Consider the following 12,451-nt stretch of genomic DNA (forward strand, 5'->3'; position numbering starts at 1 on the left):
ATAAAGTCTCCTTCAGGCATGTTTTCCTCTTTCCGCTTTTTCCCCAATTCGTTTTGCAGTGGGCTACATGCGATCCATTTGGCGCAAATAGCGTTGTCAGCGGGAAGTGCGGTTGTTTCTGCTTTCCGCGCATTTTCTGCTGCTGCCCACGATCGCTTGTAGAAGGAAATGAGGTCCAGAAGTTCTTTTAGCTTCATCAGCCCGTTTTTGATGGCTTTGCTGCGGTTCTGCTGGAGGAACGTTGCCGGCCACATATGCTTCACCATTGTCGTGCGTTTGCTGATGAGTCTTTCCTCGTCGGATTAACTAGGACGGTCGACTGCACTTCCACTAGGTTCATGCACGAATCTACCTGCTCGAGGATCGCGATTCTGACTGCTTTTTTCCGAAACAGGGATACTGCAGCATATTGGATTTGCCGCTCCTGCACCGTCAGAGACGCCACTTTGTAGGATTCAGCCGTCGCTGCCTCTTTTCTTGATTGTTGCGATCAGCGACGCATTTTCGGGTGCAACTATCTCCTTGGCAGAGCTAAGCTCATATCCCCCCATCGACGTCCGCAGAGAGCTGTCAACTGCTCAGGGATCTCTCAGTGTGTCCTAATTCAGGACATGTACCAGTCATTCGCGGTTCGCTCTTCACCGAGCGGGCTTTCTTAAGGCCACTACCGAACCGAAAGCATAGTGAAATTGACTATTTCATTACTCAACTTCTAAGTGGGCATGGAGATTTTCAGTCTTATCTGCACCAAATTGGGAAGGCACGATCTTCTGATTGTGGAGTGGCGACGACGTCGAATGCACATTTCCTTATGGGAAGGGTGGGATGGGCTTCGGCAGTAACTTTATGCAGACACCGAGGAGCTCTCTCCAAGCAAGGTTATGAGAGAGGTGCTGAGGATCGCGGGCAGATGAAGTCGTGTTACGCATTACGTTCGGTGTTTTCTTGTTGTGAAGAAGATTAAGTTTGAACAGGTAAGGAGTTCCTTGAGCTAACAATTCCCTTTCTCCTCCGCGTTGGTGGAAGGAATTCCCTGAGCTGAAGGCTCCCTAACCCGAGTGAGCGGGAGGTCTAGCCCAAAGTGATATGTCAAACGGACCCAAGCTAGTTCTCTGAATTTGGTATCCCGTGGCATGCCACGAAAGCGGAGTTTATGAATACCTACAATAATATATTACTAACGGACGATATTTGACTTGCAGGGTATGTTGTGTTATGACAAAATGTTCGCCGATTGCGAGAGACTGATAATTATGGCACGTACGTAGCTTTGGTAATCGAAACCATATCAAAGATAAACGTAAAGCCTAAGTGCAAGCAGAATACAGGAGGTTTAATAAATCTGCAAACATTGAATATTAGTATTGGATTTGCCAATGGCATGTACGAATAGAATGGCGAACAGGCTAATCAGTTGAGATGGGACTGCGAAGAAAAGTCGACATTGGTTAAACTTGCCTAATTCATGCATTCCAACCGTTTGGCCAGGATTCGCAAAAGAAAGCATAACATGGTGATGGTAAAGCACTTAGTCCTATGAAACATAACTTACCCTTTGCGTGGGACATATCTGGCTTAAAATTACTGGTAAACTTTTATGAAAGGGAAAGGAACTAATATATTTTGCCGCTAGATCCCGATTACAGTAGGAGAAATGTCGTTTCGGTAAGTACTGCTTTGTTTTTCTCCATTGCATTGATAATAGATCTAAGCTCCTCTGGAACGACTCTTCAATATACAGTACCTGGTAAATATGATCAAAGATTGTTTTGGACCGATTGAAAAAACCAATGACAGATGGAAACCAATTGTTGTTTTTATATAATTGAATTTTGGATTACATTCAAGCTACTAAAGCTTCAGTCTTTCAATCCTCAAATACATTGGATCTGCAGGTGACAGTACTGGGTTATGGATTGAAAACACCATGGGTATGGGTGTTCTCGCCGAGATTTCAAAGCGATAATTCTTCAAAAGCGTTATGAGGCCTACATGCGACTGCATTCTTCCAAACCGTAGACCAATGCAATTTCTGGGTCCGTCACCAAAACCCAAAAATGACAATGGATGGCGAGCTTTTAGCTGCTCTGCTATAAAACGATCTGGGTCAAATTTATCAGGATTTGGATAGTATTCTGGATCATGATGAATTGAGTAGACTGGTATTATCACTGGAGTTCCCTTTTCAATGATAATTTTTGAATCAGGTACTTCATAGTTATTCTGCGCAGTTCGCCTAAGAGCGACCAATGGTGGATATTTTCGCAGCGTTTCTGAAAATTATTTAGGATGTTTTATTTATGATAAGACATGACATGAAAGTAGTAACCTGTGACTATTTGGTCAATGTAAACCATCTCCTTGACAGCCTCATATGATAACTTTTCATTATGCCTGGCAAGAACAGTGTTAATCTGATGCCGGGCTTTCTCCTGAATATCAGGGTTCAACGCCATTTCATACAGGCTGAACATCATCAGTGTTGAAGAAGTCTCAAATCCAGCTATGAAAAATACAAATGCCTGCGCAGCGACTTGCTCAAAAGTGAGTTTCTCTAATTTCACATTATTATCCTCATCCAATGTGTCATTGTTCTTCAATTCAATCAGCATATCCATGAAATCGTTGCGTTTAACATCATTTTGTTCTCTGTGCTCTATTGTTTCTTTGACTATTCCTAAGAAAAACTCACTGACATCTTTCCTAGTCATAATTACATGAAGCTTGTGGGCCAGTTTTGGGAACAGCATGATGACTCTGCGAAATATACTATTCAAGGGATCTTCAAAAACCAGGCGTCCATATTTTCGGAACTCAGCGTTCGGGTCCTTGAGGCTATTGCACTCTAATCCAAATGCACAAGTCCCTATGACGTCTGTCGTGAACCGAGCAAGGATATCTTTTACATCAATCACATTATCTTTTTCAACAATTTCCTTCAGAGCTTGATTAAACCGATTCGACACTTCAACAATCGTCGGGAACATGAACCTCATTTTTCCCGAAGTAAAAGTCGGTGAAAGTTTTATCCGAAGCGATCTCCACTTCGATCCATCCAAGGAAAACAAATGCGCAGATAAGGGGTCATCTTTCTCATTCGTATAAATTCCGCGACCATGGAAACTGTTAAAATCTTTCACTAGCACATCTTTCACAAATTCCAAACTTGTTGCCACTATTATTGGTTGGGTTGAAAAATAACCCCCGACGAAAGGGATTCCGCGTCCTGCATCATAAAATTTTTGGAAAAGTTCTTTGAATTGCCCTCTGCGCTGGAAAGGTAAGTTTCCCAAAGGGATAGACGGCTCGATGTACTTCACTTCACGATCTTTCCAGTAGGAAAACTTTCGCAGGAAATATAAATATATCACGGATATTACGCTTATCAATAAGCAGGTTACAATGAGAAGGCACACCATTTCTGAAGTGTTCTCTTGGCAATTTCTTTTCAGACTAACTTTATCGAATCGAAAAAAAAGCAAATTCTGGGGAACTTAATTTATTCATCAGTTGAGTGCATTGACCAAGGCACATATTGACTCAAACCTGATAAGATTACTAAAAGAGACAATATTTAGATTCGGCTTTGTGCGTACTTCATTTCTTACAATGATCTCACTCTCAGGTTTTTAGATCTGTTCTGTTGTTGTTTCGATTGAAGCTGAGCTGGAACTTAAACAATTTTGATGACTTTTTTCCCATAAACAGGTTTCTCTTTGTAAGTGTAGATTAGTGAAAGTATTCTATTTCGTAGTGCGCCTATGAAACTTGAATATTTTTTTATTCCAGATTTGTTAAAACAGCTAATAATTTTCATAGAGTTCAAAAAACCAATTTCCTTTGCACGGTTGTTTTATCCTATTTCCATAAAGTAGTATGAAGTATGAACAAGTCGGGAAACCGGAAGCTGGGCGCTTCAGGTATGAAAGGTTTTGTTTGCTCAGACAAGAAGAGCATATTTGAGTGTAGAACTATCCCATTTGTACGTAGCCCGTTAAGAATATGCATTTAGCATATCAGATTTAGTACTTTGGGTGACAAATTTAGACGGTAAAGACAATTTTGAGCTACTGTAACTTTGTTACCAATAGTATGATTTTTATCAAACTTGGAGATAATGTGCTTCATATTATATTTTATAATACTACCGACCTTTATAACTCTGAAATAAACTTAAGGGGGGTTTTACTAAATTCTCCCAAAAATATGGTAATATACTATTATTAACTTAATTTGAATAGATATCGATATGGAGAGTATTTTGAAGCCTGGGCACTGTATAGAGACAGCTTCATGATTTTTTTCAGATTTTTCGGTTGTGTAGTTTCTGAGATTGGGTCCGTTAAAGAAATCATCATTTTTGACCCCTCCCACTCCCCGTCTTTTCAACAAATCTTAAAACTAAGACCGGCTTCGAAAAGCACTAATCAAGATCTTTCATTTGATATCCCACATGACTATATCTGGTGAAAAAAAATTTTACACCCCCCTTTTACATGTATGAGAAGCCTCCCTAAATCTGAACGTAGGAGGATATCACTCTTTGCATACCTGGGGGTCCACAGGTCCCACCTTCTCACCAAATCTCGTGTCAATCGGTATAGCCGTTTGTGAGAAAAGTGCCTGTGACAGACAGACAGACAGACGCCTTAGAAAAGCGTACGGTGACACGCAGATAGCGTCGATAAGTCTTCCTATTGAAGCAGCAAAAAAGGCGATTGCAGTGGGCAAAGTACGTATTGGATGGGTGGTCTGTCGGTTACGGGAACAGAGTCCAATTCTTAAGTGGACATGGAGGTTATCGTGCTTATTTACATCGATTTGGTCACGACGAATCACCATGCTGCCCAAGATGTGATAACGTGGCTGAGAATAGAGCATGTCATATTTGATTGCCCCAGGTTCACCGCGCACCGAACAAAAATGGAAGCGGTCGCAGACAGGTGTTTAACACCCGAAAACATTGTGGAGTTTATGCTGGAGTCAACGGATGCCTAGAACCAGGTTGTAAGGGAACTGCAAGCTATTCACCAACAGCTTAGGCAGGAAGAACTACGACGAAAACAGGGAAGGGAGAGAACCATAATGAGCCGCAGTTAAAAGCTGATCCAGCCCCGCGACGCAATACTTTATAGGAATTCCGTGGGGAGAGTGGAATGAGAAGGAGGTGGTTTTAGTGAATAGAAGTCTCACATAACTGCGTGGCAGGAGCCAGCAGTAGGTTTTGAACCTTTCCACCTTCCAACGCCAAACAAAAAAAACAAAAAAGACTGACAGACAGACAGACAGACAGACATTAAACCGATTTTAATAAGGTTTTGTTTTACAAACAAAACCTTAAAAATCATCAACTCCTTCACTGGAGAAAATACTGTTAGCTCGATGTGCTGCATTCTTAAAACATTTTCGCCGGAAAAACATCGGGATATCCCTTTTACCGACGAGAAAATCTTCACAATCGAAAAAGACGTTAATAAACAAAACGAAAGTATATACGCTTGAAGTTTTTACGAAGCGAAAAGGGAAATGTAGCGAGCCCAACAAGGTCACCATTCCACTAGCGTAACGGTCTGAAGACGAGTTACCACGGTTTTACCGATATTCGCAAGAATGCTGGTGACATAATACCAGCTAAGAACGAAGCCCCACTGGAGTCCTGCTGAAGAAGGCCATGCATATACTCAGCAAGATTGCTAAGAATAAAAAGGCCGTTACTGTCGACGATTGGGATGAGATGGACTTCGCTAAACACCGGGCAATTGTTGGGGAATATACAGACACGCCTGATAAACGAGCAGAAGACGAAGCCGACCACGCTCAAACGCAATCGATCTCAAGGCGAAATCGAACAAAAGCACAAACGGTGCAAAGTGACACGAGTTCGTACGCTAAGCAACCTCTGTAGAAAGGTAAGTAGTGACAGCCAATCGACTAGCTAGAAACTGGGAAACTGTTCAGCGATGTGGCCAGAAGCCAGACAAACTGGTGCCAGGCTGTCAGAAATGGTCATCGAGCATCTCCGGGACGGTTTCTCTCAGGTCGTCCTTGGGTTCCATGTGACAGCTTGTGAGAGCCAATTTCCAGGGACTTTCTCGGTTCGCGCGTCACCCAGATCAGTGGCGCCTGGGTGGGCGTAAAGCCTGATGGCTTCCGGATGGGTAAGGAAAAGCTCGTCCGCAGGGCGCAGGGGCCCTCAAAACTCTGTTGATAAGCTGCGATGACAATGCAAGTCATACGCTTTGGGGCAGCTCGGAAATCAACGAGGGAAGGGAGTCATTCTTTGATTTTATTGTTAACACAAATCTATTAGGGTGTACCAATGGCAGTACACCAACTTTACATTTTTCCAGCTCGACGGTCGGGAGTGGGTCCATGGTATCACCCTACTAACCGACAAAGGGACTCTTAGGGTAGAGAATTGGAGAATGTCTGATCAGAAATCCTTCTCAGACCATAGCTGGATACCTTTTAGTCTAAATCTCGCCGCAGGGATCTCCAAAACATTCAGGGAGCCTAGGAACATTCCGGTGCGCAAATGAGCAAGATTTGCTTATTGACGAACTGGAGGCATTCGTTACCGCCTTTAAAGCCTCCTAAATACAGCAAGAAGATACTGCCACCGTGGTGGAAAGAAGGTCTGTCCAGCCTCAGGAAGTTATCAGGGAAATCTTTAACAGTTCCGTTTAGTTGGCTTTATGCCGATTCCACATCTTGCGGCCCACAGGCACACCTTTCACAACGTTCCTTCCGTGGTACTGCTCATAATGGAGCACTAATATCTCCAAGTCGTCGATACACGCTACCACCATCACTCCGCTGTTGCCCAATATTTGCAGAATTCCCTCCATAATTATATAGCGCCACCCTAGGGCGTGTCCCTGTTCTTAGCTTTGGTCACCTGGTTGCCTCCCAAAATCGACTGGATTCCAGTTCTTAGCATGAATATAATCCAATGCGTAAGACACATCTCCAATCCAATACTGGCCAAGTCTTCCTTGATGACGTGAATACTAATGTTGTTACCGCTATATCCAAGAAGGCAGCTAAGGAATATTGCCTGTACTGCACTGACTCCTCAACCGCGCCAATTTCCCCGTGGAGATCAGTTTCAATGAATTTAACTTTGAGGTAGGCAAACTAGAACTTAGAGAAAGGCGTTCTCCCCATATCGCTCTTAACTGGATGTCCAGGATGCGTTCTGGGTTGATTGGTAGAAAGCCACAACACTGTCCGCTACTTCTCTAGCATGACTGGAATTATATGAAGAGAAGCTTTTTATAACCCAGTCTATGATAGTCTCGCTCGGCTGGGATGGCTGCAAACCCCCCCCGAGCGAGGCTCTGCCTCACAGCCCTCCTCGATGGCAGCAAATTGCATCTGAACCAGCGACAGCAGGAAGTGCTCCAGGAACAAGGGAGGGATCCATATAAAAGAAGCTCGCCAACTTTGAGATCGGCACCAATGCCAAAGACGATGAAGAATAAAGTACAGGTAAGATCAATAAACGCCAAAAAGTGAAGGAGCGTATAAAAGGAGTAACCCTGTCGGGGCTTATAAAGAGCAGAGTCCTGATCTGGAGGACAGGTTTGGGACAAAAATAGTTGAGCTGTCCGAGTTTATCGGAGATAAGCACAACGTGCACTAAGCCATAAAGAATATGGTGACGGTTATTAGAGTCCTTTCTAATAGATTCCGGATGAAGGAAAAAACTACTACGCCGAACCTCGCTGTACCAACAGTACCAGAAGTAACCCAAGTGACGTCTAACCGTACTACCATCGAATCACGGCGAAATGAACGAGTACGTGGAAAAGAGGGGGATCCTCAAAATAATCAGCAGGCGCCCAAGGTAAAACAAGTCGGGAAACCGGAAGCTGGGCGCTTCAGGTATGAAAGGTTTTGTTTGCTTCTTGTGTGAGTATATTTGAGTGTAGAACTATCCCAGTTGTACGTAGCCCGTTAAGAATATGCATTTAACATGTCGGATTTTGTACTTCGGATTATAAATTTACACGGTTAAAACAACTTTACGCTACTGTACTTTGTTACTAATAGTATGATTTCGATCAAACTTGGAGATAATATGCTTCATATTATATTTTATACTACTACCTTACTTACTTTTATAACTCTGAGATCAACTTAAGGGGGGTTTTACTCAATTTGCGACCTCTAAGAAATTTTTCGAGGATGTTTTGCTCTGGGCTACGTGCCTTCCTCTTGGCAACAGGTTAAAGTAGTCTTCATACCGAAACCTGGGAAAGATGACTATTCTAATCCAAAGAACTTCAGATAAATCAGCTTGACTTAACTCTTGCTGAAAGGTTTGGAGAGACTGGTGGAGCCTCACATTCGTGGAAACTCACTTAGGTGTGCTGGTGAAAACCAATATGTTTACCAACGTGGAAAGTCCTATGAGTCTGCTCTTTATTCTTTGGTCACAAAGATAGAGGACGCAACTTTGAATGGTGAGTACGCGGTGGGGGTGTTCGTGGACATTGAAGGGGCTTTTGACTGTGCGCCTTTTCAAAAACTTTGTGATGCCGCCAGAGCGCATGATGTTGATGATGCTTTAATTAAGTGGATCCACGCTACGCTACCGCAGAGATTACTGTGGGCTGATGTGGGTGTCGTCAAAGCAACGAAGGGCTGCCCCAAGGAGGTGTGCTTCCGCCACTTCTGTGGAGTTTGCGGATCGATTCACTACTATGCGAGCCGCAAAATTTGCCAATACACGCTCAAGCTTATGCTGATGACGTGACTGTGCTTGCTGTTGATCGGGATCTTGGAACAGTGTGTAGGAATATACAACGTGCCCTTGATGTGATAGACAGCTGGTACCTCAGACATGGTCTGTCAGTTAATCCAAATAAAACCACAATGGTTTTATTCACAAAAAGGAGAAGACTGGATGGACTTTGCCTCCCTGAAATTAGGGGTGCTACCTTCAACTCTCCGAAGAAGTGAAATATCTGGGAGTCACTCTAGATAAAAAACTTCTTTGGAACAAACATGTAGATGTAAAGATGAAACGAGTTCTCACAGCTTATTGGCTGTGCAGACGGACCTTTGCCTCGACATGGTGACTCAGGCCTCATGTGGTAATGTGGATATATAATACGTTGCCATCATTAGGCCGATGTTCGTATATGCATGCGTAGTGTGGTGGGTTAAGGTGAGACAAAAAGGTTTTCACCGTAAACTAGCCGCACTGCAAAGAACTGTGTGTCTGGGTATCACTGGTGCCATGAGCACGACATCCGACGCAGCTGTGAATGCACTACTCAATTTGCAGCCCCTGGATATATTTATTCAAAGCATTGCAATGAGAGCAGCTCATAGACTAATTCCATTAGATCTATGGGGAAACAATGGATGTGGTGGGCACAGAGCTTTGGAAGAGCTACTGAGAGGACTGAACCCAGTTCTTACAATGCCTTCCGATTCTCGTGTCCCTATACATCTGTTTGGTAGAAGATATGGAGTTACTCTGAAGCGTAGAGAGGACTGGGAAAAAGATATGTTCAGAATGGGAATTACTCAAGATGATACATGTCCCTCCTGTAATGGGGAAGCGGAATCCACGGAGCATTTCCTATGTGAATGTCCCGCCTATGGACGCATCAGATTTTTGGTGCCGATGTTCTCCAATTGCGGCATCACATCCACTCACATTCATTTAGGACTGTCTCAGATGATGCAGCATTCGTCATCTCTGGAGTGATGCCGATTGACATCTTGGCAGATGAGATGGCGAATATATACAATGCGAAGCCAATCTCTCCCTCATCGCGGACGAAGAAGGCTGAGGGGGAGAAATTCATAAATGGCAAGAACGGTGGGAACGCTCGGGAAAAGGTCGGTGGACGGTGGAGGCTCATTCCTGCTATGAAGGACTGGTTGGAAAGACGACACGGTCAGATTAAATATAATCTCACCTAGTTTCTCACGGAGCACCGAGGATATCCCCAATACCTGCACAAGTTTAAATTGGAGACCTCACCCGACTGCCCAAATTGCGATGGAGTCCCAGCGGACCCAGAGCATGTATTCTTCCACTGTCCAAGATTTCTGGGAGGAAGGAAGAATCTAGAGGAGACTCTAGGAAAGGTGCTGCTACCAGGAAATCTGATGCCGAAAATGGTAGCGCATCAAAAGAGTTGGGATCCGACCAACTCTATGATCACATCTATCTAAAACAAACTGCGAAAGGCGAAGGAGACGAGAAAAGCGCAGTCACGTGCGCCGCGTATAGAAAAAAGGTGAATAAGCTGGGGTGAGCTGATTGGGCCCCGTGTTTAATACTTTATGGTAGTTCCGCGGACTAGAGACAGAGTCGCAGGTGGTTTTAGTGGGTAAAAATCTCACACGCTGGTGTGTCCAAACCAGTATCTTTTGAAGATTTCCACCTCCTCAGAAAAAAAAGACAGCCAGACGGACAGGAAGACATCGACTCGATTCTAATAGGGTTTTGTTTCACACAAAACCTTAAAAGTTGACTAAAAATCCCTTTGGGATAAACTACATGTCCCAGGAGTACTAGACCAAACCTGCACCAACAGAGAGAACAATGTCTCGCATACGCATGCCAAATTTGATGGAAATACAGCTGTTAGCGCCGCTGACGTCATGATTAATGAAAATAATTGACATTCGAGGGAAATATTAAAATTCCATTCATGTAGAATCTACTTTTCCTTAGCCCTTTCGTGTTTTTTGCAAAATCTTATTAAAAGCGTCAGTATGTCTATCACACGCATTTTTCGCAGAAGCGATTTTACCGACTAACACCAAATCTAGGGGAGAAGTGGGAATACCCACGCATACAGTGGATTACATCGTTCTATCGTGAATTTAAGGCGGGGCGGGGGTCACCACACATGTAAGAGAGGGGTGTACATTTTTTTTCACCGAATATAGCTATGTGGGATATCAAATGAAAGGTGTCGATTAGTAGTTTTCAGTTCTAACATTCAGTGTACACTAGTGGAGAGCGGTTCTTACGGTACTTACACGGTTCCATTCTCAGAATTTACCCAACTGAAAAATCTGAAAAAAATTTCGTAGCTGCCACTATAGGGTGCCTAGGCTCCGAAATACCGTCCACGACGATATCTGCTCAAACAAAGTTAATAATAGTAATTTAGTTAATAGTTAATAATTTCTAGTACTTGACGGCATAATCTTCCATAAGTTCATCCTACAGTCATGAAATTTTACAGTAATATGAGGTATAATATAGAGCATGGTCACACGAAGTTTGGTGGAAATCGCACTATTGGTAAGTTAGTGGGTCAAAATTGTCGCTTCAGTGCAAATTCTAAGACTTTGAATGTCAGTAGCATCCGAAAGTGAATATTCTGATATAATATATGCATATACATTACGTGCCAGGTATTAATGAAGCGAATGGAAATACTCAAAACGGATAAAGGCCAAAAAATAATTTTGAGCAACATTTGAAGCGAAGTATTCCTCTGCGCGGCGGTTTAAATTACACCTATCTATGCTGCGCTACTTTTCGCTGGGCAATATCAACGGAGCAATGGTTTTGACAAAAAAACGCCCGTTTATGCTACGCCTTTAGTCTACGTGCGGCCTAAGGCACAGGTAGATACTATTTGATATACTGTGGGCTAAGGCTATTCTTAGATAGCATCAATCGCGACTTAATTCCGAGTCACCATTAGATAGTCGCGGGTTAGAACCGCCACGGGTGAAATTTTATCGCGGTGTAGGGCATACAAATATACGCGGTTGCATATTAAAATCAAAAAGCGGTTGGCCGCGCGTGGGGTCGATAGCGCGTATCAGTCGCAGATAATATTTTTCTCAACATCATGAAAATTTGGTGGTCATTCATTCAGTTAGATATTTTCATTCGTGTGCTTAGGTTCGTTGGTGAAATTTACTCTTGAAATGGGTTTTATTGCCGGACTATGTTATCTCTTAGCTCTGATATTGATAGGAGTGTACTCGTTATTTAAAGTAAAGTTTCGATACTGGAAAAAAAGAGGAATTCCCCATTTTGAACCTCGAATACCATATGGAACCCTTTTCCGCACCGGAAACAAGAAGCAACATATGTCCGAAAATTTGGCAGAAATTTATGAAGCTTTCAAAGGAAAGGCTCCTTTTGCCGGAGCCTATTTTTTTATGCAAGCTATTCCTGTTGCCATTGACCTGGACTTCATACAGCATGTCTTGGTGAAACATTTCAGATTATTTCATGACCGCGGTGTCTTCTATAATCCAAAATATGATCCACTCTCCGTTAACTTGTTCATGGTGGAGGGGAAAAAATGGAAACATCTGCGAGCAAAGCTTACCCCAACATTCACATCCGGAAAAATGAAATTCATGTACCCAACGATAGTGGAAGCTGCAACCAGGTTTGATCAGACGTTGAACGACGCGGTGAGAATGGGTAGCGTTATTGAAATCAAGGAGC

General features: G+C 43.2%; 2 protein-coding genes across 2 annotated transcripts in view; one reads left to right on the forward strand and one right to left on the reverse strand.

Annotated features, from left to right (window-relative positions):
- Positions 1-12,451, forward strand: part of LOC119646773 — a 55,307-nt gene that overhangs the window by 18,490 nt on the left and 24,366 nt on the right. The gene's annotated exons all lie outside the window — the stretch shown is intronic.
- LOC119648928 (probable cytochrome P450 6a13) lies at positions 1,792-3,471 on the reverse strand. Its single transcript, XM_038050842.1, has 2 exons — positions 2,330-3,471; positions 1,792-2,273 (listed from the first exon to the last, which is right to left on the reverse strand). Exons 1-2 carry the CDS (start codon positions 3,417-3,419, stop codon positions 1,852-1,854), a joined length of 1,512 nt encoding a protein of 503 aa, XP_037906770.1. The 5' UTR covers positions 3,420-3,471; the 3' UTR covers positions 1,792-1,851.

Source organism: Hermetia illucens, chromosome 1, assembly GCF_905115235.1.
Source record: "Hermetia illucens chromosome 1, iHerIll2.2.curated.20191125, whole genome shotgun sequence".
In the NCBI taxonomy this organism is placed as follows: domain Eukaryota; kingdom Metazoa; phylum Arthropoda; class Insecta; order Diptera; family Stratiomyidae; genus Hermetia; species Hermetia illucens.

Bases quoted from the DNA above. Each gene is read 5' to 3' on its own strand.
- LOC119648928 (XM_038050842.1), bottom strand. From the start codon at position 3,419: ATGGTGTGCCTTCTCATTGTAACCTGCTTATTGATAAGCGTAATATCC. The intron at 2,274-2,329 runs GTTACTACTTTC...AATAATTTTCAG, and splicing joins CATTGACCAAATAGTCACAG to AAACGCTGCGAAAATATCCA.